Source organism: Carettochelys insculpta, chromosome 28 (genome assembly GCF_033958435.1).
Source record: "Carettochelys insculpta isolate YL-2023 chromosome 28, ASM3395843v1, whole genome shotgun sequence".
In the NCBI taxonomy this organism is placed as follows: Eukaryota; Metazoa; Chordata; order Testudines; family Carettochelyidae; genus Carettochelys; species Carettochelys insculpta.
In genome coordinates this window covers 5,428,267-5,454,344 of record NC_134164.1, presented here as the reverse complement: position 1 = coordinate 5,454,344, position 26,078 = coordinate 5,428,267, and the positions used below count along the sequence as shown (strand labels likewise).

Sequence of the window (26,078 nt, the reverse complement as noted above, 5' to 3'; positions counted from 1 at the left end):
AGGGCCAGGGTGGGAGCCCAGCGTCTATTGCTGGGGCAGTGCACAGGGTGACTTTCACACCTCCTGCACTTACTGGTTGGCTAGGCCAAGCCAACGGTGCATAGACCCCTCCTTAGGCTTGGTCTGCACTAGGCAGGAAAGTCGATGGCAGATACACAGTCGCAATTGCTTTGCTAGAATCAACTTATCTGCGATCAACTTACCTGGCTGTCCTGGGAAAGTTTCTCCGTCGACCTCGCGCGAGGAGTACAGAGGCTGATGGACAACCCCTGATAGGTCGATTTTGCACATCTCCACCAGGTGCAGGAAATCGAACTCCAGAAGGTCGACCCTGAGCAGGTCGGTCTTCCAGGTCACATAGACGTGGCCTGAGTAATTTGCATCTGGCTGCTCCTTTAGGTCTAACAGAAGATGCACACAGACTTTGGGTACCTCCATGCCTGATCCTTCCAATGTGATAGGACCTGGGCCTGGCACAGAGGGTCCTTATTACATTGCTCTTGGGCAGACCTTGAATAGCCGGGCTCCCTCCGGGTCTAGGGGTGGTTGAAGAAAGTAGTGGAGCGAGAGGTTGGATATGGCCTTGCTCCCTGGAGCAGCTGAGCCATCCCAGCTGTAGAGCAGAGGCTGAAGGGACCCCCTGGGGCTGGAGCACCAGGGTTGAGGCAGCAGGAGAAGGATGAACTTCACAGGACAGAGAAAGTGAGGGGTGACTCACTGATGAGGACTGGGGGCAGAAAGTTCAGAGACCTCATCTGGCCCTGCGCCTTTACCGGGGATGACAGCAAAGGCCTTTTCTGGAGGGCTGCTGGACTCCAGCCTCCCTTTATTGCTTCATCACCCCAGGGGAAGTCGGGCTGGCATGCGCGTCTCTCCCTTTCCCATCTAATCTGCCACGACAACAGCGCCCCGATTGCATCCGGTAGCTGAGCCTCAAGCGTACCGTCATGGGAACAAAAGAGAGAAGTATTTTGTGCTTCAGATTGGGTCCCATTCAGGCCTGATGCAATGAGGGACCAATGCCACTCAAGCTAGTGAACTTGCAGCGTCTGATCCCAAGCTTGAGGGGTGGCCCTGCTCCTGCTCTCTCTCGTTGGAGACATTAATACGTGGTTTGAACCGGGATGTGAATTTTCTAGGTCATTATAGGGGCTCTTTTGCATACTTGGCTTAATCTAATTCTTGACCCCGCCCCTGCTTTTGCCCCTCTGCTCTCTGATTTGCTCACCTTGATCATATTTTTTCTGATTTGTCAACCTTGTTTACTGTTTTTGGTTCTCTGTGCCTTAAATATTGAGTCTGTTCTGGTAGGGCTATGGTCTGAAGAAGTGGGTCTGACCCCAAGTGGGTCTCATCACCTAATAAATTATTTTGTTAGTCTTTAAAGTGCTACTGGACTGCTTTTTTGTTTTGTCCTGTGAAAGGTTCTGTAATTGTCCCCCTCGTGGTAACAGCCTGAAGGGGGAGTTGCTTGTTACGGAAGATCTGAACCCTTTGTATGTTGATCAGGTCGCAAGACTTTCGTGAACCCAACAGATGTTTTGGTCCAGAGCAAAGTGAATTCTCCCCAGCAGTGCGGTTTTGCTTCTTAGAGCATAAAACCATTCCCATAAAGAGACCGCTGCTCCTGGTCGGGAAGCAGCCTCTGGCTGTGGCTCGGTTGCAGGTCCCCAAGATCTAACTGCACCTTGCAAAACTGCAACCCTAGAAAGCGCCGTTTGAACTGCCACTGTCCCTCTGAATTCCCGTTTCTGACCTTGGTGGCTTGCAAGAAGTTCAGCAAGGAGGTCGTCTATTTATACTGACGGGAACATCGCAGGGAAAAATTGAGTAATTTGAGTCAATAGGAATTGATGAAAAAGCAGAGAGATTTGCTCTTTGAATGCACTGTACCCAGAATCACCTCTCTGCTTTGAGTTCTCTCCGGAGCTGAGGACAGACGACTCCTGATGTGTTGCAGTTAGCTCTGCTGGAATCTGTAAATGAAAATTGCATCAGCCCCAGACAGTCCAGCGCCCTTGAAATTGGTACGTACGCTCTTAATGCAAAGATCCTGCTGCAGAGCTGTGTTCAGCATCACGCAGAACAAATCTGTCATGTTGCGTTCTACTTCTCCAAAGATGTGCCTCAGGCCAGGGACCCATCTGTGGCATGATACTAGCCAGGACCATGTTAGGACTTTTTCTGTCCAATGTCTGTGACTGCAGAAGTTGGAAGAAAGTTCCTGGGGTCCCTTTTTGAAGTAGAAGCATGAGAATTCTCAGGTGGCTTCAAAATGTCAGAACCATTCAGCATCACCCAGCGAGCGGAGCCATTTGGTGCTTCGAGCAAAGTTCTCCGTGTGCTAAGAACATGCTGTCCTCTGCAGATCTGCTCGATGGAGCAAAGAGATGCAGAGGCAGCGTGTCTTTCGATATCAGCAGGGCGAGCGGGTGACCAATGCGTACAGGCTCCACAGAACAGCTGTGATCTGCATGGCCCACTTCTGAGTGCCTTTTCGAAACCGTTAACAGGAGATTTTTACTTTGGAACACAAGCAATGATGAGGTGAAACAGCTGTCAAACCTTCAGCCTGTGCAGCTGTAATAACCCCTTGCTTTAGAGGAGAGTGTTGTCTTCGGGATTGTTCAGGTTTCCCTGTAAGCTGAGCACTGGGGCAGCCACCCGGAAGAGATTCAGGTGCCGTCCAGCCGATTAACACAGCACCCACAGCCGCCCACAATGAGCAGCATTTATAGTGGTAGTGCACATCCACCCCATCTTGGTGCACATAACAAAATTTATTCTGCCCTGGGGGTGAAAGCATAGAGGAGGCACTGGGTTTGTTGCAGGGGTCAAGGAGCCAGGACTGCTGGGTTTATTTCCCAGTTCTTTCTATGAGGAAGGTCACTTTGTAGTTTCGTGCCTCAGTTTCTCCCTCTGTAACACGGGGATGATTCTGTCTGGCCTACTTCCCACAGGCTTTATGGGGGTGAACAAATAAGCATCGCAGAGTGCTTAGATGAAAGCTAAGTATGAATCATTAAAGGGGCCAGAGGGCCCAGCAGTTGGGGTGTGAGGCAGAGACTTGGGGGACCCAGTGACAATGCCGTGGAGTCGTCACTCAGTCCGCCTGGACCTCCGTCCCCCGTCTGTGAAAGGAGAGTGACTAGCATTGCCTGGCCTTGGGGGAGAATCGATCTGTTTAAAAGCCTGCGAAATGCTCGGCCCTTCGTTAACAGAGACCACGCGACTAGCTCAGGTCCGTAGAGGCAAGGGACAGACGGCCTCCCATAGTACGTGTGGGACCTCCTCCTGCAAACGGCTTCCTGCGGCCGGAGAACTTGTCCCTGCCTTGTGGGAAGTCTTCGTCTGTCCCCCAAACAATTCCACGAGTTAGCAAGCGATGTCACCCGAGTCTGCTCTCCTGCAGCCTCAGACGACGCGGCGGCGGCGGCAGCAGTGTGATGGCACGGACAGAAACGCCTAGAAACGACGTCCTCACAAGCAGATGGAAGCTACCTTGCCTCCCTCACATTTGGCTTGGAACAGTCCTTTTGGGGGTGACCAGGCTGGTGCAGAACGACTTGTTGCAGGGAACCCCCAGCTGATGTAGGTTGCCAGGCACAGACCATATAATGCCTCCCCTGACTCCCAGGTGATAGCAACCGCCACCGGTGAAAGTACAAGCGCTCAGAGTTCCTGGCCGTCAGGGAGAGGAGGAGAAGGCACATCTAGGCCCTCAGACACAAGAGCTCTGCGTGACTGTATGGGGCAAAAGAACTAATGTGCTCGTGAGATGCAGAACCAGTGGCATCGTGAGTGGCCGTAGAGAGGTTATTGAAACTCTCTATTCCACTCCAGTGCGACCACAGCCGGAACCCTACGTCCAGGGCCCACGATTCGAGAAGGAGCTCGGTAAGTTGGAGAGAGTTCAGACAAGTGCCACGCAAAGGATTTAAAGTGCTCGAAAACCTGCCTTGTAGCAATAGACAGACTCAAAGAGCTCATCAGTCTGTTTATCTGAACAAAGAGAAGAGGTGAGTTGATTACCATGGAAAAGTACTTCTCTAGGTCTTGCAGACGAAGGTCTAATGTGAGCTACTGGCTGCAAATTTAAACTAGACACATTCAGCCTGAAAATGCAGTTTAACTTTGGAACAGTGAGAGTAATTAACGGGTGGAACATTCTGCTGGGGAGAGTGGATTGATTTTCAAGCAAGAGTGGCTATTTTGCTGGAAGATCTGTTCTAGGGTATTAATCTCGGGACATTCTGTGGCCGGACGAGATGGTCACAAGGGTCTCTTCTAGATTTGTCATTCTATTAATCAGGCCACTTAACAAACTCCTAAGTGCCCTCTTGAAACCAGGGGTCGGTGCCACTGTTTTACCGATGGAGCAGTCCAAGGCCAAGTGGCTCAGCAGACCTGAGCAGGAGAGGTCCAGAGTAGCTACCGCTGATGTCACTAGGAGTTGCGGGTGCTTAACACCTCTGGAATCCAGCACCCAGCACAGTGCAAGGTGTTTTCATACCTGGTTGTAAGTAAAGCAATGGGTCCTTCTGCAGAAGGGCAGATTTTGCAAGGAGGGTTTGTCTTCGCGACCCAGAAGATCGACCCGGTCGATTTTCTGGGGTTCAATTTTGTGGCTCCTGGTGGGGATGCACAAAATCGACAGTCGACCCCTGTACCCTTCAGTCTCGCGAGTTTCTCCCATCAGCCTCCCTCAGTGAGGACATCCAGGTAAGTCGATCGTAGATACATCAATTCCAGCCATGCAGTTGCCAGAGCTGGAATTGCATCTTGCATCTGTACAATTGACTTTAAGGTCTAGTGAAGACCTGGCCTGACTTACCCCAGGTCAGACAGGAAATGGTTCTCTGAGCTGGGAGTGGAACCCAGGAGTCCTGTTCCCAGTGCCTCCGTGTAAATGTTGTGGCAGACCACAGGCTGCATGCAGCAAGAGCCTGGTGGAGGGCAAGTATTTTGGAAGCTGGATAAATGCATTTTTGTTCCTCAGCTAGGCTCACAGAGTGTGGAGCCCTGCCACCCAGGCAAGCAGCTGGGGCTCATTAGGCATCAGCCTGCAACAGAGGCTAATCAGGCACTTGTTGGCAGTTCAGGCCTCCTGGCTCCCTATAAGAGGCCCCCTCCCATTCCCAGGCAGAAGCGGGAAGGAGATGAGAGGAGCACAAGGAAGAGTAGCTGGAGGTTTAGAGGAGCAAAGTGATACAACCAGGTACAGGAGGAGTGGTGGTGAGCAGAGCCCCAGAGAAAAGGTAAAGCCCCATCAGCTGCCTCTCACTTAGGGTCTCTGGGCTGCAGCCCAGAGAGGTTGGTGAGCCTGGGATCTCCCCACCCTTCCCCCGGAGAGCCGCCCTTCTGGAAGGACAGGAGCATCCAGCTCTGCTGAAGGGGGCTTTCTCCCTGGCATCTCGCTTTGAGACTTGCCTGTGATGAGAATGACTTGGGAAGCTTTTGGGACGACCCAAGACAGCGAAAGGGCCAGCATGAGGTCTCCGAGGCTCACACTAGAACCTGCCAGGGAACGCAGGACCCCGAGCGGGCCAACGATGGGCTTGTCACCCAGTTTAACAGAACTCCCAGCCGGCTGTCCGGGCAGGGCCATTTGTTTTTCATTCTGCCCGGGCCGTGCGCTGTCAGGAATGGCGGAAAGCTCAGGGAATCAGCTGTGGCGTCAGCAGTCCTCAGAGCTGTGAAGAACCCGGTGACGTCCCCAAAAGTAGCTGCAAATGTGACGCAATCAGTTGGGGGTGTGCCACTCCCTTGCGACCCTCGAAGGGGATTTTGAGAGCAAGATTTCGTGTGGTGGGTGATGGGAAGACACCATAAAAAAGCCTGATAGCGATGAGACTGGGCGGTGCAGTGCCCCGACCTTCTGAGAAAAGGTGCACCAGTTTCATCTCCTTAAACAAGTGATGCTTGGCGTGGGGTAACTTTTCTTGACTTGCCCCTTCCCAGCTGCAGACCGGGGCTTGGTAAGGTGGCAGACAGGTTGGGTGCATCCCCAGAGACTGAACGGATTCGTGATAGGCCCGTGCTATTGAAGCAAATATGAACTGAGTAAAAATTGGTTGGAGAATTCAAATGTCCTGTGGCTTTCACATTCATGGAAGAGACTTCTTCTGAGTAGTCCAAAGTGGAAAGTAAAGCTTCTGAGAGGCTGCAATTTAGTGTTAATTAATAGGCTTGTAAACCTCTAACATAGCATCAAGGACCCTTGGTCATTGAAATACCAGATTGTCTCGTGCTCTTTTGTTTCCATGGCACAGAGCCTGCGTCTGATCACAGCCCCGTCAGATGGTTCGTTTTAGCCGGTCAGATCTGCTCTCCCCGTGGGTCTGATTTTTTTTTTTTTTTAATTTGCTATTAATCCATCTGATTAAACAGGGGAGCAATCTTTAACAAGCGCCCGTTGAGGTGTTTCTCTCGGCTGCTCAGCTGCTTGCAAAGGGCGTAGCTTTGCTGGCGTTGATGGAACGATGTTCATTGAAACCCACTGGGATTCTGGCCTGAAGCTTCGCCGGGTACCATGAGTCAAAATCTGGTACTTTTGTTATAAAAATAATAATTTGCCCATCTTCTAGCCCAACTCTCCATCAAGCAGTCCTAAATTTCCACCGCTCAACTCTTCTCTGAGGTGGGGCAACATCACCACTCCCATTTTACAGGGGGGAAACTGAGGCCCGGGCTTGCACAAAGTTGAGCAAGCTGGAACCAGAACCCAGGAACCCAGCTGGGAAGTACTAACCTCAGTACCATCGCTCCTTATACTCCCAGATGCCAGAAAACGTATGAGATACCTGCATATGGCAGAAGTTTTGTCATCCAAAGGTTGAGGACTCTCACCCCCTTCCAACAAAGACGTTCAGAACTAGTCCAAAGCTGTCGGTACAAACATTTGACTTCTTCAAAACATTCCAGTTTTTAATCCAAACGAAACACAAACTTTTGATTTGAATTTTTAAAATTCAGTGTAATGTTTTCACTTTTTCATTTTCCTGCTTTTCCACCGGCAAAGGAGGAAGAATGACCCCCAACAAATTTCGAGTTACATTTCAGTGGGACAATGGAATAGTTTGGGGGGGGGGGAAGAAACTTTTCCCCCAGAATAATTATCTTGTTTGTTTCTTTCTAAATTTTGCACCAACAAAGGTATATTTTAACCACCCTAGTACCAACCTCCGAGCAATTTCTGAATTATGTCTTGATCTATTGTGTGTCTAATACAAGGTCAGGCACTTCAGTCTCATTTTGGCATTTTACATTAATGTGAGGGGCGAGGGAAGGATCTATTTCCTTCACAGACTCTAAAACATTCCCCCCATCCCCCGGGTTTTCCCCTCCCGGAGCAGAGGAAGCAGATATGTTTGGTTCCAAGTCCTTTTACTGATAAAAGATCTTGAGGTTGTGTTGACCGTCACTTGGGCACTGTGCTGCTGTATCGTACATGCTTTCTACGGCAGGGGGTTTATCTATCCATGGAGTTAATCCATCTTCCTGAAGTAGTTAGAAACATCTGATGACCCAGCTCCCTTTACGGAAGGGGTCAGGTTGACTTAACCATGACCCTGAGGGCATGACATTTTTCCATGGCATGGCCAGGCCCTTCGTGTTAACTTCCTGGGCCTCTCCTAAATGTTTGTACTTGGCTACAAACTATGTGTATGAGGGTAGCAACCACAATCCCACCAAGATCAGGGCCCTGTGGGCCTGGGCACAGCCATATCAGGAGAGAAGGCCCCTGCCCTGAGAGCTCCCTATCCTGCTGGACCAGGCAGAGGTAGGAGTATTGGATTTTTTCTGATGAAGAGCTGGAGCCCGGAGAGGTTCTGTGACTTGCCCAGCCAAGGTTTCACCAGAAGCCTCAGATCTCTAAAGTCCCAGTTCAGTTCCTTCTTGTGTTAATTATGGGCACTGCTGCCTAGGCAAAGTGGAGGATGGGGCCAAAAGAAATCTGACAAGGTTCAACAAAGAGAAGTGCAGAGTCCTGCACTTGGGACGGAAGAATCCCAAGCACCATTACGGGCTGGGAACCGACTGGCTTAGTAGTGGTTCTGCAGAAGAGGACCCAGGGATTACAGTGGATGAGAAGCTGGATATGAGTCAACCGTGTGCCCTTGTAGCCAAGAAGGCTAACAGCATTTTGGGCTGCATTAGTAGGAACATTGCCTGCAGATCTAGGGATGTGATTATTCCCCTTTATTCAACACTGTTGAGGCCACATCTGGAGTATTGCATCCAGTTCTGGGCCCGGACGCATTGGAGAGAGTCCAAGAGACAATAGAAATGACTCAGAGGCTGAAGCACATGACTTACGAGGAGAGGCTGAGGGATCTGGGCTTCTTTAGTCTCCAGAAGAGAAGAGCGAAGGAGGAGTTGAGAGCAGCCTTCAACTTCCTGAAGCAGGGTTCCAGAGAGGCTGGTCTGTGTGGTGACAGGTGATAGAATGAGGAACTATCGCCATCCCAAGACGTTTTTAAGTCCTGGCTTGTCAAAGCCTTGGCTGGGATGTGTTAGTTAGGATTGGTCCTGCTTTCAGCAGGGAGTTGGACTCAATGCCCTCCTGAGGCCTCTTCCAAGCCTATGATTCTATCTGGAACTACCAAACCCAAGAAATATCTGCCACTTCCAGAACTTCCCACCCATGGTGTCCTCTTCAACCAGGACGTTCCGCTCCATCTTCCTCCTGATTTCTCGGGGACCAAGCTCCCTCCGGAGATGCTAGGCAGGGGGAAGAAGCTCCTTACATGCAGACAAAAGCCGGTCATCAGTTTGAAACGCTGAGTCGTTCCACTGGGGGGATCTCATGGAAGCAACAATGGTTCAGCACTGCAGAGAGGAGAGAGATGGTGAGGGTGAGCTGAGTGCTCCACAATGTCGGCTATGCAGGGTGGAACGGCGTTTCTGTCCTCTCTAGACGTCTCTGGTTCCCCATCAGAACCCAAAAGCCTCTTCATTTATATTCCAGATAAGTAAGTGAAATTTCATCGCAAACAGGCACTTCATTAATCACTCGCTATTACCATTCTGCTCACTCCTGGAATGGAATTTGGGGTCTTGATAATGGCTCCGTTGTCCAGGCATGTGCCCTGAAGACTGATGCACCTGTCTGCGCGACTAAATAGCTTTGCAGAGAAATACGATAGTCTAAAAACCTGAGGCTCCACTGACAGCAGGACGCAGATAAGATAATCTTCCTAGGCCACCAGGCAGCAGAACAATCCTTGCATTATAGATTATAGCTGCACTCCAACAAAGAGATTATTCTTATTTTTTCCACTCGTTAATAAATGAATTTTGCTTAAAACAATTATGGCTTTTGGAATAAGTTTACCACTCCGGCTGAGGATTAAACTGATGCTGCATGTCCGGGAAAAGCCAGACCCACTGGGGGCTGTGGTTGGTCTGCGTGCATTGGCCACACTGCAGAACCTCTGCCTTTTGATGAATCGTCCTGCAGACAGGCACAGCCTGTTGCATATTGTTGGAGTGGTTTTAATTGCATGCAGAGCAAAGGCAGGCACCTGGTGGAGTCAGGATGCCTCGGCTGATTTTGAAAAAATGATACAGCATAATCGTGGTAATAGTTTTTGATGCAGCATGCAAAATACGTTGCAACGAGAAGTCCTGTGGCACCTTATAGACTGACAGATTTTTTTGGAGCATAAGCTTTTGTGGGCAAAGCGGGTCTTTGCCCCTGAAAGCTTATGCTCCAAAAAAATCTGTTAGTCTATAAGGTGCCACAGAACTTCTCGTTGTTTTTGCAGATACAGCCTAACACGGCTGCCCCTCTGATTTTATGCTGCAGGCTCCCATCAAGATTGGACGGTTCTAAATGCTTTTCTTACCCTTAGAGGGAACCTTCCCGATCGTACTTTACAAGTTAAATCGGGGTCAGCAAACCCTGGCCTGTGTGCCAAGAGTGGCACGCAAGCTGATTTTCTTCGGCACGCAAGGCAGGAGCACAGCCCCGCCCCACCTCCCCCATGCAGCCAGGAGCTCGCGCAAAGCCGTGGCGCCTGTGGATTAACAAAAAGACCAGCTTGTGCTACCAACCACCACCTACATGGTAAAGCTCTGCACCTTCATTAATGTATTTATTGATGAAGCTGTTAGGACTGCTAATACTTTAGAGGACAAAAGGCCAGATTTTGGCACTCCGCCTCGGAAGGTGTCACAAAACAGGTGCAGCTGCGCAGTTGCTCAGGCTGGCAGGTGAACCCAGATAAGCACTTAGAGAACGATTAATGTCCACAGCAAAAAATATCTTATTGCATGCACGATGGTAACAGCTTAAAACCCATGTTTAAGTTGAATAGTTAACAATTAGAAAGCAAATGAAAAGTAATCTGTAGCGTGAATGGTTAATGGTCTAACTTCTATGCCAGTTTTGCAGCCTAATTCGTAACCCAGTTAAGCAATACACACTCCTAAACCCATTCACACATACACTCACTCACCCTCTGAGGCTGGCCAGACAGACCCCAAGTAATGTTGGTTAGTTGTCTGAAGGGAGCGTCCAACATGCACGTCTCCCCATTATGCCGAATTGATGAACTCTGACTCGTGGCAAATTGATGTACTATTTATCTTCTTGGTAGGAGGCAGTCTAGAGAGAGTGATGTTCAGCTCATTGGTTCTACCCCTCAATCCATGTGGGTGCTGTTCAGTTCATTGGTCATACCTCTCAAACCAGGAACGTTTTGAAACATCCCGCTTACATCACCCCTTTCTGCTTGTCTCAGAGCATCCTTGGGGGTTGTTTCTTTCATGTTTGTTTCTTTCTTGTTAACTTTTTTGTTGAGGAACTTGCCGCCTCCTTTGTAATTCTTCTGAATTATTTCTCCCGGGGGCTGGGGTGGAGTTACTCAACAGCCAGAAGAAAGCAGGAAGGCTCCCCTGGCTGGGGGAGCAGGAATATTGTCACCCGTCTGCTAAGCCAGGGGGGCCTGCACATTGGTTTCCAAAGGAGAGATGTCAGCGATGCAGAGCCTCCATGTTTTCTTAGGTTACATCCACGCTACGTCTCTCAGGGGCGGTCTTCCGGGGTGCAATTTTGCACATCTGGCAGAGGTTGCAGTCGACACCTGTACTCCCCATAAGACGTGAGGAGTAAGGAAGGTTGGCGGAAGAAACTCTTCCATCAATCTTCCCCTATATCAACAGCCAAGTTAGACGAACGAAGATATGTTCATTTTAGCCATGCAGTTGGAGTAGCTAGAATTGCGTATCTGCAGTTGACTTTCTTAGTCTAGTGTAGACATAGCCTTCGTGTAGCTGGGTTAGTTACACTGTGTGCCATAGTCCTTCAGCAGAGGTGGTCTCAAACAGCATGCAGACCCAGCTGCGCTCCCTGAAATCAAGAGCCCAACACCAGCACCCAGTTCCCCAAGAATTGGCTCTGGTTGGAGAAACTGAGGCAGGGACCAGCTCGCTACAGCACTTCTGAAAGAAGGGGCGTTGTAAAATGAGCAATGGGGCAGCGCCTCGTCAGTGCACACAGCTGACAGGGGAAGAAAAAGCTCTTGTAAGACTGCAGCAGCATCCACTTGCGGCTCCTGCTCTACCGATATGATGAGAAGTCGGAAGCTTTGGGCCGCCGGGCAGAGCCTCACAGTGCGAGGGAGGGAACAAGTCCGGATTCTGCCCAGACAATCCCTGCAGGACAGTACCAGGGTTCCCTGTAGGCTGAGCACTTGGGCGGCTGCCCAGGAGAGATTCAGGTGCTGCCCAGCTGATTAGCAGAGAACCCACAGCCAGCAGCATGTGTTTCTGTGGGTGGTGCACATGCCTGGGTGCACACAATAAAATTTATTCCACTGCTGGCTGGAAGAAATTACAGGGGACCCTGGGCAGCACATGCCAGAGCCACACCTGTAGGGGTGCTGAGATGCTCTTTCACCTGCTGAGGCCAGAGTCGGAAGGTCTCTGTTTTCCCTGCCAGCGTAGAGGGGACCTACTGCCATAAGAGAGAGAGGAGCTGTGTGCGCTGGATGTTGGCAGGTCCCGTCAGCGGAAGCCAAGGAAGCAAAGGGTGCCCAGGACTTTGGCTGGGCAGGGCTTGGACATGTGTCTGTTGCCAGGGGGCGATTTGCTGATCGGTGATCGAATCACGGTATTAAAACTCAGAGTAACCACATGCCGTCCCTGCCCTTCCAGATGGACCCTGTGCAGAAGGCAGTGATCAGTCACACCTTTGGGGTCCCCTCCCCACTGAAGAAGAAGCCGTTCATCTCCTGCAACATCTGCCATCTCCGCTTCAACTCCGCGGTAAGCGGCGGCTGGAAGGGGCAGGGGCGGGCAGAGGGAGGACAGCTGGGTTGTGCGGCTTGTACTCGAGACAAGGAAGGAACATGCTCCTTCCCGTGAAAGTGGGTCAGGTCCTCCATGACCACCAGCCTATTGGGGTAAAGCCGTGCAGAGGACTGTCCGGCCCCACAGCCGGCCCAGCCCAGAACCGCTGCCTGCTGCAGAATGCAGCAGCCGGCTCCGGCTTGCACCAGCACCAGACGAGCCCCTTTGCACTCATCCTGCCTGCCTAGATGCCCACTCTGAAGGGGCTGCAGGGAGGACGATTCTCTGGACCAGGCCACGACAGACCTGGCTGCAGTTCTCAGCTCCGTCCCGGAATCACCATCAGACCTCAAGGGTGCAGGAGCTGCACCGGCAGAAGCGCTGTCTCCCGTCAGCGTCGGGTGGCTTCCCTAGACTGCACCAATATCATGCTTCTGGTGCAGACGAGCCCTTGGCCTCTCTGTGCCTCTGTTCCCCATCTGTGCAATGGGTATATTAGTTCTTACACAGTAAGTGCTGAGGATGAAAACATTCAAGGCTGTGAGGTCCCCGGGGGCTGTATGGATACCAAGTTAGATAATCCCAGTCAGTGTTCCCCGTAAACTGAAAGCATGAGCAGCCGCCCAGGAGAGAGTCGGGTGCTGCCCAGCTGATTAGCAGAGCTCCCACAGAGTGCACATCTAGCCCTGTCTGTTTCCACAGGTGGTGCACACCCCATATGTCTTGGTGCAGGTAAAAAAATTTATTCCATGTATACGTAGAAAAAAATCAGAAGGCCCGTTGAGTGTGATAGTGGGAGACTGCTAGGAAAATGCCCAGCCTTCCACACCATCATGCTGCAGATGGTCCCAGGCCAGAGAACTAGGCCGGTTGGTAGCTTTCAAGGGAGGTTTTCTCAGGACGAGTTTGTACTCAGCCATTGGCCACTGGAAAGGCCGCACAGCCAGAGGGATATGGATCACCCCCCCGCACCCGAGGAGCCTAATCCTGAGCACAGCTCTCCCCCTTCCAGAGGACCACAGCCACAAACCCACCCTGACTAGGGCACTTTCCTCTCCCACCCTCCATTCCCTCCGCCTCTGCGGAGCTAGCAGAAGAATCCAAGGAGCAGCTCGGCTGCAGATGGAACAAGGTGGGGAAGTGGGGAGCTGAACACACGCTGCTGGCTGTAAGTCTGCACGCTCTGCTAATCAGCCGGGCCAGAGAGAAATGCTTGGTGGACTGGATCCAGCCCCAAGGCATGATTTTGCCCACCCCTGCTCCAGGGTTATCTTTTCCCAGTTCAAGTTTCTCAGCTGGAGGCGCCCCCAGCATGTGTCTGATGGGATTTCATCCTCGTTTCCTACCACTGGTTCTGAATTCTTAGAGCCTCATCCTTGCTCCTTACAGAGGGGGACTGGAGGGTCTGATTCTTCCTAACAAGCTCAAGCAGCCTCCAAAAATTGCCATGCGAGTGAATCTGCCCTGCTGTGTTACAGTGTCTGAATCGTTTTGAGATTTAGTGTCCATAAATTGTGGTTGTTTCTGGTGACAACCTGCTCCCCAGCTGCAAAGTACACAAATGCAGGGGCCGGGGAGGGCATATTTTCTTTTGTGTATGTTTTATCAGTGCCACGCAGGCATATGCTCACCACTGTGCATGTCCTGATTTCAGTATTCACTGGGAAAAAGGAGACGGTGAATGGAAATTGCACGTTAGAGGCCGGGTAGGTTACAAAGGGAGATGCACTTTCCGAGCAGCAGGCGGTTCATTGTGCGTTTCAGAAGTCCGACATTTTGCCCGAGAGTGTCCTCTGAAAGGGACTTGGCACGAGGCCGCTGCACAGGGGCCTTATCTCAGTCAGGCAATGCGGCAGCACAGCGATACCTCGGCTTGGCTCGATCTGTGTGCAAAGCCGTTCGGTGAAAAGCTGAAACCGGAGCTTTGCGACGCTGCCTCCCCCAAAAAACTTCACCTTGGTGGAGGTCCTGCAGCCTGGGGAGGCAGAGAGATTTCAGGGCTGTGGTCTTCTGGCACCAGATGCTGGTCCCTTCGTTGTCCTTTCAGAAAAAGGCAACAAAAATTATGAAGGGGTTTGGCATGGTGCCATCTGGAGAAAGATTAAAGACTGGGGTTTTTCAGCTGAGAAAAGAGGAGGCAAGCAGGGGGATCTCAGCAAGGTCCATGCAATCGTGACTGGCGTGGAAAAGCTGAATAAGGAAAAATGATTTACTTGTTCCCATAACATAAGAACTACGGGGTCACCAAACAAAATGAATGGGCAGCAGGTTTGAAACCAACAAAAGGAAGTATTTCTTCAGGCAGCGCCCGGTCGGCCTGTGGAGCTCCGGGCCAGAGGGTGTTGTGAAGACCGGGACTGTGACAGGGTTCAAAAAGGAACTAGATAAATTCATGGAGGTTCAGTCCATCAAGGCGATTAGCCAGGACGGGTAGGAACGGTGTCCCTGGCCTCTGTTTGTCAGAGGCTGGAAATGGATGACAGGAGAGGGGTTGCTCAATGGTTCCCTCTTCGGTTCGTTCCCTCCGGGGCACCTGGCCTTGGCCACTGTCAGAAGACAGGACGCTGGGCTGGATGGCCCTTTGCTGTGACCCAGTGTGGCCCTTCTTATGGTCCCCTTCCCCCTGTGTAGTTGTCACACCCGCGTCTGTCCCTGGGAGCCGGCTGTGCCCTGGGGCTCCGTGTGGGTCACACTTGACAGGGCCGAGTTGTCTGTTGTCATTTATTGTGTCTCCCCATCCTCCCTGCAGCTGCATTTCACAGAGCTCCAAAGGAACTCTCCCCACCGGGTCCCCAACCCAGTTTATGCCACAGATTTATTCAGAAACCCACAGATCTATGGGGGGGCGGCCCATAAAATCCATTTGCCTCTGGGCTGGCCTCTGAGGTAGGACAGGAGTGGAAGTTTGGGCCAGGCCAGGTAAAGATCATTACACCCTGCTGTGGACACAGAGGTGGGTGAACAGCCTGTCCCAGAGCCCTGATACCACCCTCGGAGTTGGAGGGGGGCCCATGTGGGTGGGGGCTGGGTGTAGCTCAGCTGGAGCGGGTTCAGTATCCCGAGGGGATGTGGGAGGTTTGGGGAGGTGCTTGGCCTAAGCTGCATGGGCTGGAAGCGGGGGCTTTAACCCAGACCCCAGTTATTGGGTTCAGTACAGGGGCAAGCAGGAAATGTACCGGCCTGGGACATGCAGGATACAAGGATTTTAATGGTGCATTTGCCCTGGTACTAGCCGGGCTGTCGCATGTAGATACAACCCCTTGAATCTTGTTTAAAACTCTCTATTGCTGGGCAGTTTCAGGGCCATTAACAACTCAGACTCTTTGGGCCTTTTAAGTCCATCTAAATGAATGCAGCAAGTCCAGTGGGTCAAAGCAGGTGGGAACTGTGAGCAGCATTGCGGCTATTTTTTTTTCATCTGGGTTGGAATAAATTTTGTATGGACTGAGGCATGTGCAGATGTACACCCACAAGTGGAAACACATGCTGCCAGCTGTGGGTGGCTGTGGGGGCTCTGCTAATCAGCTGGGTGGCACCTGAATCTCTCCTGGGCAACCGCCCAAGCGCTCAGCTTACAGGGAACGCTGAGAGGCAGGACTCCTGGGTTCTCCTGGTGTTCCCATCTGCAAACAGGGACTCCTCCACCTCACAGAGATAAAATGACTCCGATTAGAAGTTTGCAAAGCATGTTAGGCTCCTCAGCTGCCGAAGAACAAGCAAGCTTTGCCGTTGATCTCAGAACGGTGCCATAAGAAGAGAGCTTAAAAAGACTGGGACTTTTCAGCTTAGAAAAGAGGCTAAGGGGAGATCCGAGTGAGGTCTACAAAATCAAGACAGGTGTGGAGAAAGTGAATAAGATAAAGTTATTTACTTGTTCCCAGAACATAAGGACTCGGGGCCACCACATGAAATGAACGGGCAGCAGGTGTAAAACTAACAAAAGGAAGTTTTTCTTGACTCAGCGCGCGGTCAGCTGGGGGAACTCCTGGCCAGAAGAGGTTGTGAGGACCAGGATTTTAACACGGTTCTAAGAAGGACTAGATAAATTCATGGCGGGTCGGTCCATCCATGGCGATTAGCCAAGGTGGATAGGAATGGTGTCCCTCACCTCTGTCTGTCAGAGGCTGGAAGCGGATGATGGGGGGGATCACTCACTGATTCCCTGTTCGGTTCACTCCCTCTGGGGCGTCTGGCATTGGCCACGATCGGATGCCTGATACTGGGCGAGATGGATCTTTGGTTGCACCCTGTATGGCCGTGCTTATGTTCTTAACAGCCTTAACTTTCCTCCCCAGCCCCGTCTGTCTGCACCGTCTTACGCAGTGGCTTGCCGCTTGGGATGTGCTCTGACTTCACCTTTTCCATTGCCTTCCCTAGAACCAGGCGGAGGCGCATTACAAAGGCCACAAGCATGCCCGGAGACTCAAAGCCATAGAAGCTGTGAAGAACAAACAGAAAGCAGCAGCGCTAGCCAACAGCCGGGACACGCCAGCCGACTTCCCAGTCGCCCTGGACGCAAGTGGGGATCCCCCCGGCACAGGTATGGCTGTAGCCGCCTTCCCTCGCCCCGCACGGCGGAAAGGGGGAGAAGGGCGGATGGACTTCCCGGCCCGCTTGGCTCTGAGCCGGAGGCGTGGCTCTTGGGAGTGGGAAATGACAGACTCAGGGGAGTAATAATTCCCCCGAGATTAGCAGCATTGTGACTGCTGCACAGTGGTCGGGAAGGAGCAGAACTGCTGTCCCAAGAGCAATTCACGTCATGCCAGCGTGGGTCTGAAGCGGCGTCTGTCTGGCAACTGAGAGGGAGCCGTGGACGGGTGGGAACAGGCTGCAGGTCTCCTGGCTCCGTCGCTGCTTTACCGGTGGGTTGCCTGGCTGTTGGGCGAGCCCTACATGCAGGGAGCTGGGACATCACTCTAGGTCCTGGTCTGTTGGTGTCTGTGGCCCCGCCTGCCACCTGCTGTACTGCTAGGGGAGTGAGCTTGGGTAGCCTGAATCCCGCCAGCCAGGGCTGAACGTAGCAGGGCAGCAGCGTTCCCTGTAAGCTGAACCCTTGGTTGGCCACCCGGGAGAGATTCAGGTGCCGCCCAACGGATTAGCAGCGCGCCCACAGCCGGTAGCATGTGTTTCTATGGGTGGTGCACATCCACACATGCCTGGTTGTACACCATAAAATTTATTCTGCCCATAGACGGAAAAAAAATTAGAGGGAATGCTGCTCACAGCGTTATTGATCACCCAGCTGGGGCGTGTCTGTCAGCGCAGTAGAGCGAGGAGAAAAAGATCTATTTTATCCTTGTTCTAGTGATTGACCCCAGCGCTGGCAGATGCTCCTCTTTTTCCCTCGATCTTTGCCAGAAGGTTGCGAGTAAGTGATGCCAGTGAGCAGACAAAGGGGACTAGGCCAGGTCAGTGTTTAAGAGGAAGGGTCTGTGATGGTAACTGACAAGGATATTGTTAATTACATGGCCTCTCTCCCGCTGGAGGGAAGGGGTAGGGTCCAGGGAGACCTAGACAAATTAGAAGACTGGGCCAAAAGAAATCTGATGAGGTTTAACCAAGACAAGTACAGAGTCCTGCACGTAGGACATAAGAAGCCCAGATGTGGACCGACTGGCTAAGCAGCAGTTCTGCAGAAAAGGACCTGGGCATTAGAAGCTGGACAAGAGTAAGCAGTGTGCCCTTGTGGTAGTGGCTAGTGGTATATTGGGCTGCATTAGTAGGAGCATTGCTAGCAGATCTAGGGAAGTGATTATTCTTCTTTATTCAGCACTGGTGAGGTCACATCTGGAGTATTGCATCCAGGTCTGGGCCCCCCATTACAGAAAGGATGTGGACGCATTGGAGAGAGTCCAGCGGAGGGCAACAGAATGAATAGGGGCCTGGAGCATATGACCTACGAGGAGAGGCTGAGGGATTTGGGCTTGGTTGGTTTACAGAAGAGAAGACTGAGGGGTGATTTAATGGCAGCCTTCAACTTCCTGAGGGGGAGCTCTAAAGAGGATGGAGACAGGCTGTTCTCAGTGGTGACAGGTGGTTAACAAGGAGCAAGGGTCTGAAGTGACAGAAGGAGAGGAGTAGCTTGGATATTAGGAAAAAGTTCTTCACTGGAGGGTGGTGAAGCACTGGAATGCGTTGCCTAGAGAGGTGGTGGAATCTCCATCCCTAGAGGTTTTTAAGTCCCGGCTTCACAAGGTCCTGGCTGGGATGACTTAGTTAGGGTTGATCCTGCTTGAAGCAGGGGGCTGGAGTCGATGACCTCCTGAGGTCCCTTCCAGCCCCGGGATTCTATGATTCAGGCTCCGTGACCACTACTGCCTCGGTTGCTTCATCAGTGGAGGCCCTGAGTGAGTGAAACTCATGGTTAACCCTGAGCCGCAGGTAGCACAGGGCTTTCCCTGTCTCAGCTGGGGCCTCCAGCTGCTACAAGCAAACAGATGGCAAGCGGGGAGGTTCTAAGAGCGTGCCTTTGCCTCTGCAAGTAGCTGATCCCTGGCTGATCTCCAGGGGAGATGGGGAGCCTGTCTGCGACGGTGGGGTTGAGGGGGCGTGAAGGTCTGGTGGCGGTTGGGCAGCCGGGAATACCCTCGAAGAAAGGAGAATTTTCCCGTCAGTCGATCCTCTTTCCGCTAGTTCACGCCAGCGGCTTCCTGCAGCAGAAGGAGACGGACGCCGAGCGGAGCAGCCTCGTGCTGACACCCCCCTCGGAGGAGTCCTCGGCCGAGCTGTCCAGTAGCCTCCCAGCCCTGGTCTCCCCGCCTGTTTCGGAGCTGTCTGAGGGTCCTTCTGATGCCGCCAGCCTGGCCTCTTCGGCAACGCTGGGAGCTGAGACACCGGCCTCTGAATTGGGCGGCAGTGTCGGCTCAGCCCCTGACGGCGAGAAGGAAGGGAAGAAAAACAAGCAGCACCTCTACTGCCCCACCTGCAAAGTGACGGTGAACTCGGTGTCTCAGCTGGAGGCCCACAATACAGGTAAGGGATTCGGCTGCCAGCCATGCCAGGCCTGGACCTGTCGTGCACCCAGTGCTGGTGAGTGGAACACGGTTGAGCCAGACCCTGGGGCATTATTTTACTCCAGCTGTGGGCAGTGTTCCCAGTCAGCTGAGCACTTGGGCGGCCGCCCAGGAGAGACTCAAATGCCGCCCAGCTGATTAGCAGAGCACCCACAGTCACCAGAGTGTTTCTATGGGTGGTGCACATTCCAGATGCATTGGTGCACATAACAAAATTTATTCTGCAAATAGACGGAGGGGGGGAAGTTAGAGGCAACACTGTGGGCAACGTAATCGAAAAGTGAAGGACTCCTCTGCTGAGCTGCATGAGTAAGTGCGGTCCATTGGGTGGGACTGGGAGCTGGGACTCCTGGAATCTGTGCCTGGCTCTGGGAGGGGAATGTGGCCTCGTGGTTGGAGTGGGGGGAGGGTCTGAGAACCAGGATTCCTAGAAGCTCTTTTTGATTCTGCCAGTGACTTGTGTTGTGACCTCAGGCAAGTCATTTACCTCTGGGGCTCCACCATAAGAGCTGCACAAACCTTCCTGGGGAATTGTGAGAGGCAGTTAATATCACTTTGACAAAGGGGTAAATGAAGGTGCTTTGCAAATCGTGGGATTGGCCCGTTTAGCTCAGCGGTCAGCAACCCCCGGCATGGGTGCCAAGAGCACGCGAGGCAGGAGCTGAGCCCCGTCCCTCCTCCCCCGTGCAGCTGGGTGCTGTCTCAAAGCCAGGCTGCCTGTGAATTAACAAAAGTCCAGCTAATGCCACCAACCACCACCTCCCTGGTAAAGCTCTGCAGCTTCATTTATTTATGAATGAAGCTGTTGTGAGTAGGACAATGAGTGACTTTAAAAAGTCTCACCGGCACTCAGCCCTTACATAGAGGTCAAAGTGTCACATTTCAGCCCTCTGCCTCAGACAGGTTGCCAGCCCCGATTTAGCTGCTACCAATGGGGTGGGATGTAGCAGTGTGGAACTCTTCTCCTGCCGTGCATGTCGCTTAATTAAAGCCATTTTCAGATCTGCGTCAGCGAGCGATTGGAGGATACTTGTCATTTCCCTTTAACCTAATTTCCCAAAGCGTTTCAGGCCTGGGAGTGTCTGAGCCAGTTTTGGAAATAAATGTGTGGCTCCTGGATCTAGCAGGTGCTTTTAACAACCCCTTCGCCCAACTCCCTCCCTTCCTGCATCAGAAGAAATCGCTGCGAGTAACACTGCGGGTGGGGATCCTAAAATCTGGGGGACAGGTTTGTACGCCCCCTCGGGCAGTGAAGTCCTGACTTGGCCCTGACCTCTGCACTGCGGCCGTCTTACAAATAATAACAAAAATGGCCAGTGTAAGAAGTCTGATGCCAACGTTAGGAAAAGCTTCTTGTGCTCCAGTGTAGGACCAAGTATCACCTACCTGTGGCACAAGTCGGGGGCTGTGTGCTGCAATTAGTTCATGCCTGGGAAGCAATTTGAATGTGAAAAATAAGCCCAGTTATAATTTCCTTTTCTCTTGTAGTCTGTAGGAGGCTGACAGCTCTAGACAGCAATGCACACACACAGCATTATGGATGCAACTTTCCAGTTGGCCTGTGCAAAATTCGCCTCTTTCTGAATGCAGAAGGCAACAGAGCTAGCTGGGCTGTTATTCGGGGGCTGCCATGAGTGTGACCCTGTCTAAGCTGCAGCATTACTCGGGGTGGAAAAACAAGGTGGAATGGGAGCAGATGTTTTTAGGTGGGCGGCACGATTTTGTTCGTGCCTGTGTAGTGGCACTCAGCTGGAGCGATGCTGACATCTAGGGGCCTACCGAAACGGCAGCGACTCCCTGAAATTCTTCTGGGTGTGATGCTGAGAAACAAGCACCCTGCCAACAAAATTAGGGGAAAAAAAACAAAACAAAACCCAAGAGAGATGCCCGGGTTTAAAAGCCAGGGACCCCCACCTCAGCGAAAGCTGGAAATGAAACCTCCCGGCCCAACACGGCCGCAGAGACAGGGAGTGCGTTGTGGGGCTTCGAAGCAGGGAGGTCAGCTAAGGACAGGGGCTCTGGCTGAGCTGCAGACGTGTCCTTTTGCTTTTGTCAGCTCCAGTTACAAACGTCGGAGCTGATCTGAGGCAGGAGAACGAACGAACGAACAAAATGTTCAGGGTTGGCGTTTTGGGTTGGTTTTTTTTTGTCTTTTTTATTTTATTTTACGCCTGTAGCACAAAAGCTGGGTATAGAATCAGTGGCGTGTCAGGTTTCTAATTAAAAGCTTAATGATATAAAAGGTCGGGGGAGCAGCCAGCTGTCCCCCTGCGGTTATTGAAGGTGGGGGGGTCTGTTGTACACCCACCAGAATGATTTTCTGAAAAGCTTCATGCTTCTGAACGTTTATTCCATTGACCTGGCTGGTCAAGGGCTTTATAGGGGTTTGGGCAGGGGAATTCCTGGGTTCTCTTCCTGGCTCTGAGTGGGGTGTTCTGGGTGCTTAGAGAAAGGAGGGGAATGGGCGCCAGGACTCCTGGGTTCTCCTCCCAGCTCTGAGTGGGGTGTGCTGGCTGCCTAGAGAAGGGAGGGGAAGGAGAGCCAGGATTCCAGGGCTCTCATCCCAGTTCTGCCACTAACTTACTCTGTGACCTTGGGCATCGCTCCTCTGCCATGGTGCTGCCATGTACCTCTCTAGACCACCGGTAACGTCTGCACACTCAGTGATGTGCCCCTGTCAGTGCTGAAAAGGGCAGTTTGGCTGAAGCGCTTTGCAGATGGAAGTTCTCTGGGAACCAGCTGGGTGAGCAGATCTGGCTGTGACAGTCAGCCGGCCTTGGAGTCTGCGGGAGCTACGGAGAGAAGGTCAAGAAAGCAAGCCAGCCTGCCCTTCCGGCAGGTCGGTTTTCGCTGCTCTAGCAATAAATGAGATGTCCCAGGAGAGGGCTCCTGCCGTGCTGGTCTGGACCCATAAGAACATAGAGGGTGGGGGGGAAAAGCTGCTAGCTGAGACATGCACAATCTGCCAAGAACAGAAAGGAAACGGATGCTTGCAAAGTGGCATTGTGGCCTGTGATGAAGGTGGGGAGGTGAGGGTTTTATTCCCCTTGTTCAGTTACACGTGTTTCCTCCTGTTGTGCCTCAGGTTCCCTAGGCACAGCATCAGCGCAGAGCATTGAAGGCAGTTTCGGTGGGATGGCTTCTCCCACGTAGACAGTGGGGCTCCAGGCTCTTTGTAACCTAAGCAACCAGGGGACACCTTTCTGTGTGGGGAAACAGGACAAAGGTGGGCAGAGGGGCCTGGCTGGTTGGAATCGGAACCGGGCAGTGGAGTGGGGCAGTCTGGTCTGGCTGGAGAGGGAGGAAGCGGGACCAGAGCCCGGCTTAGGGACCCCCTCTGGGTCCCTCACCCCACAATGAATTGTACTCACTGTTTCTGTGCTGACAAGTCTGTTCTGTGCTGTGTCCCTGTCGCCAAACAACCCTTCTGTTCTCCCTGCTGAATGAGAGTCACATCTGCCTGCAGATGGGGGGCAGGGCGTGGGGACCCCTGACACTGTAACAAGCCCCAGGGTGGCGTATGGGACAGGGTCTTGCTCCTGGCTCCGACCTTGGACACAGGCACCTTTGCCTCAGTTTCCCCAACCATAAAGGGGGTAACGTCATCGCCCTTTGAGATCGGTGCAGGGAGGGCTCTATGGACGGTGGCAAGCCCAGCACCCACCCTGTGCTTTCTGCATGCACAGGCGGCGGCAGCTAAACCAGCTCAGCCGGATGGGCCGTTTTCTTGCAGAGAGGCAGAGGTCGTCTGTCCCGGCGCAGGGCTGAGCTGGCCTCTGCTGGGGGTCACGCACCCCGGGCAGGGCCAGTCGGAGCCCCATGGAGCTAGCCCGAGGTAGCCATTGCTCTGCGGCAGCCTTCTGTTCCTCTGCCCTCAGGGAGCGTCTCCGCACTTCGGCTCTGATTTCTCCAGGTCTGCCGGCGCTTGGCAGCTCTTCGGCCGTTTTGCGTGAAACCTACAGGCGTTCTGCAAGGCAGGGCTGCTTCCTCCCAGCCCGGTGAGGCGAGCTGGTGGATGTCACGCAGAGGACGCATGGCAGAGACCCCCGCTCCCCTCCTTCCGGGGCACAGAATCATCCCCGTCTAAGCCAGCCCTGTTTGCTCAGATTCCACCTGCCCAAGATCAAAGCAGGATCAGCATTGCAGTCAGGAACCTGAACCCAAGGAGGAGGCAGGAGTCTTGCCGAGGGGCAGGAAGGCTGGGCTGGGCTGCGGAAGGAGCGCAAAGCTCGCTGGCACTGTGACCGTCAGAATCCCTGGGCGAGCGGGAGGTCCCCAGAAGGACCCCTCTCCGACAGGCCCCCAGCACCTGGCTGTGTGCAACAAGGAGCAGAGAGGTGCCCTTGTACAGGGAGGAGAGACCCCCAGACCATTTCCTTGGCTCCTAGACCTTCCCCCAAGGTGGGCAGAGTTACATGAGTAAAAGGACAGCTGCTTGGTGCGTGTACTTAAGGGCAAGTCACCAGTGTCCCTCTGGAAAAGTACTGGAGTAAAAATAACAAGAAGTCCTGGGGCAAGTAAAAGTCCACACATGAAATCTTGATTGTACTCAAGTACCCAGAAGTGAAAGCCACTGCACTTTTACTCAAGTAACTTTTCGGGTACTTTTTCCATCTCTGGACCTTCTATAGAGCCCCGTCTCTCTGCTTAAGGTCGGGGGGCAGTTCCAGGCCAGACCTTCATGCTGTAGGATTATAAATTGGCCCTAGAGGTTTCCACCTGATCTTAGCCGCTGAGTGTCACCGGGAGGTTTGAGTTCGGTGAGGTTCCGGGGTTGGGCTGCTGTTTTATTCGCTTGCTCTGATGTTCTCCTCGCCCATCGTGGCTAACGGGAGGATTTCTCATGAGTGAGGAAAAGGGCGAGCTCAGAGAACAGGGTTTGTTTGTGCTTTCCCTGGCTGCAGCCGGCTGAGCGGTAGGAGGCACTGGGGCGAACTCAACAGTCTCAGCTCCTATCCCAGCATGTGTAAAACCAGCCCCACCGCCCCTCGGTTTCCCCCTCCATCCTGTGTCTGTCTTGAGTATTTGGACTGTGAACTCTTCCCCCCCAGGGCTGCCTCTCATTGTGTGCACAGACAGGGGGACCCCAGCGGCAGCTGGAGCCAGTACCTACCACTGGGATGCAAATAATATTGACAAACCCTGCCTGAAAGTGACTAGAAGGAGGAAACTGAATGAGAGCAATGAACGGAACAGACATAGCAGCTGGTGCGTGGGCGGAGAGCCCCTGCGATTGGGGCGATTAACCGTGGGAGACGGCCCTAATGAACCCCCCAGAGCCTGACCGGCACACCGAGGCCTCGTGTCCCAGCGCTTACCTCCCTAGCAACACCCGAGCAATGCAGCTGGCAGCTCCCTCTAGAACTGGGTCCCTAGACGAGAATAGCCAACTACTGCTACCAGCGAGGGGAGTCAGTCCTTGAGTGCAGGTCGCAGGGGTTGATGGAGGGAGTGGAGCCCCTAAACAGCCTCCTCCAGGGCAAGAGACGTTGTGTTGATCGATCACGTCTTCACCCCAGCGCAGGCCGGGCGAGCCCTTTGCTGAGTGTCTCTTGTTCTTTTCCCTCTGCCGCGCAGGGGCCAAGCACAAGTCTGTGCTGGAGGGTCAGAGCCCCCAGATGCGGCGGGGCCGGGGCAAGGCCGTCCCCAGGGCAGGGCACAAGTCCAAAAGAATTGGCAACAAGGGCAGCCTCGGCCTCCAGAACAAGGCGTTCCATTGCCAAGTGTGTGCGATCTACGTCAACTCGGAGACCCAGCTCAAACAGGTAACGCCTCCGGCTCTCCCGCTGCCGCCCGTAGCCTCTCCCCTTGGTGGGCGGGGCACGGGGGCCAAGCCCAGCACCCAGGAAGGTGGGGGGGGGTCCTGCCCCACAGCACTCCCCTCCACCACCACCCCCAAAAAAAAGAACACTCCCAAGGTTTGCTTGGCAGGATGTCCCATTTAAACCCAGATCCCCCCCCACTGCAGATGGCGCCTTGCAAGCACAGCTCTGTGCTACAATCAGAGCCCTTTGCCAGGGCTGCAAGGATCCTGGGTGTTTTCTGGGAGGTTCGCAGAGCTGCCTGACCCTGTCGTGGCTGGGGATTAGGAGATGGATGGCTGCACGGATCAGATGCTGGAGTGAAATGGGGGCCTGACGCAGCTCCAACAAAATCAGTTCATGTATATTCAATAGCGGCTTGTTCAGAAAAGCCCTTACCAAGTTTGCAGGTGGCACCGAGCTGGAGGGGTTGTAGCTGCTTTGGAGGAGAGGGTCAGAATTCAAAATGATCTGGGCAAACGGGAGAAATGGTCTGCGGTAAATAGGATGAAGTTGAACAAGGACAAAAGCAAAGCCCTCCACTTGGGGAGGAACAGTCAATTTCACACACACAGAACGGGAAGCGACTGTCAAGGAAGGGGATCTAGGGAGTCGATGTGGACCACAATCTGCATGTGAGACAAGAATGTGACACAGTTGCGAAAAAAGCCAGCGTGATTCTGAGCTGCATTAACTGGTGTGTTGTGAGCCAGACACTAGTCGTCATTATTCTACTCTTCTCTGCACTGATTAGGCCACAGTGGGAGTATCGTGCCCAGTCCTGGGCACCACAGTTCAAGAAAGGTGTGAAGATATTTGAGAGGGTTCACAGAAGAGTAACAAGAACAATTACCGGCCTGGAGAACATGAGCTATGAGGGAAGACCGAAAGAACTGGGCTTGTTTTGTTTGAGAAAGAGATGACTCAGCAGAGACAGAACAGCTTTCCAGTACCTACATGAGTGTAA

The 26,078-nt window shown here is 52.8% G+C and overlaps 1 protein-coding gene across 3 annotated transcripts in view; it reads left to right on the top strand.

Annotated features, from left to right (window-relative positions):
• Positions 1 to 26,078, top strand: part of LOC142002745 (zinc finger protein 385C-like) — a 142,115-nt gene that overhangs the window by 109,562 nt on the left and 6,475 nt on the right. For all 3 annotated transcript variants that reach the window (XM_074979114.1, XM_074979113.1, XM_074979115.1), the window contains 4 exons: positions 12,163 to 12,273; positions 16,675 to 16,837; positions 18,931 to 19,269; positions 24,888 to 25,075. In XM_074979114.1, coding sequence (XP_074835215.1) covers positions 12,163 to 12,273; positions 16,675 to 16,837; positions 18,931 to 19,269; positions 24,888 to 25,075 — 801 coding nt within the window. The remainder of the gene's footprint in view (positions 1 to 12,162; positions 12,274 to 16,674; positions 16,838 to 18,930; positions 19,270 to 24,887; positions 25,076 to 26,078) is intronic.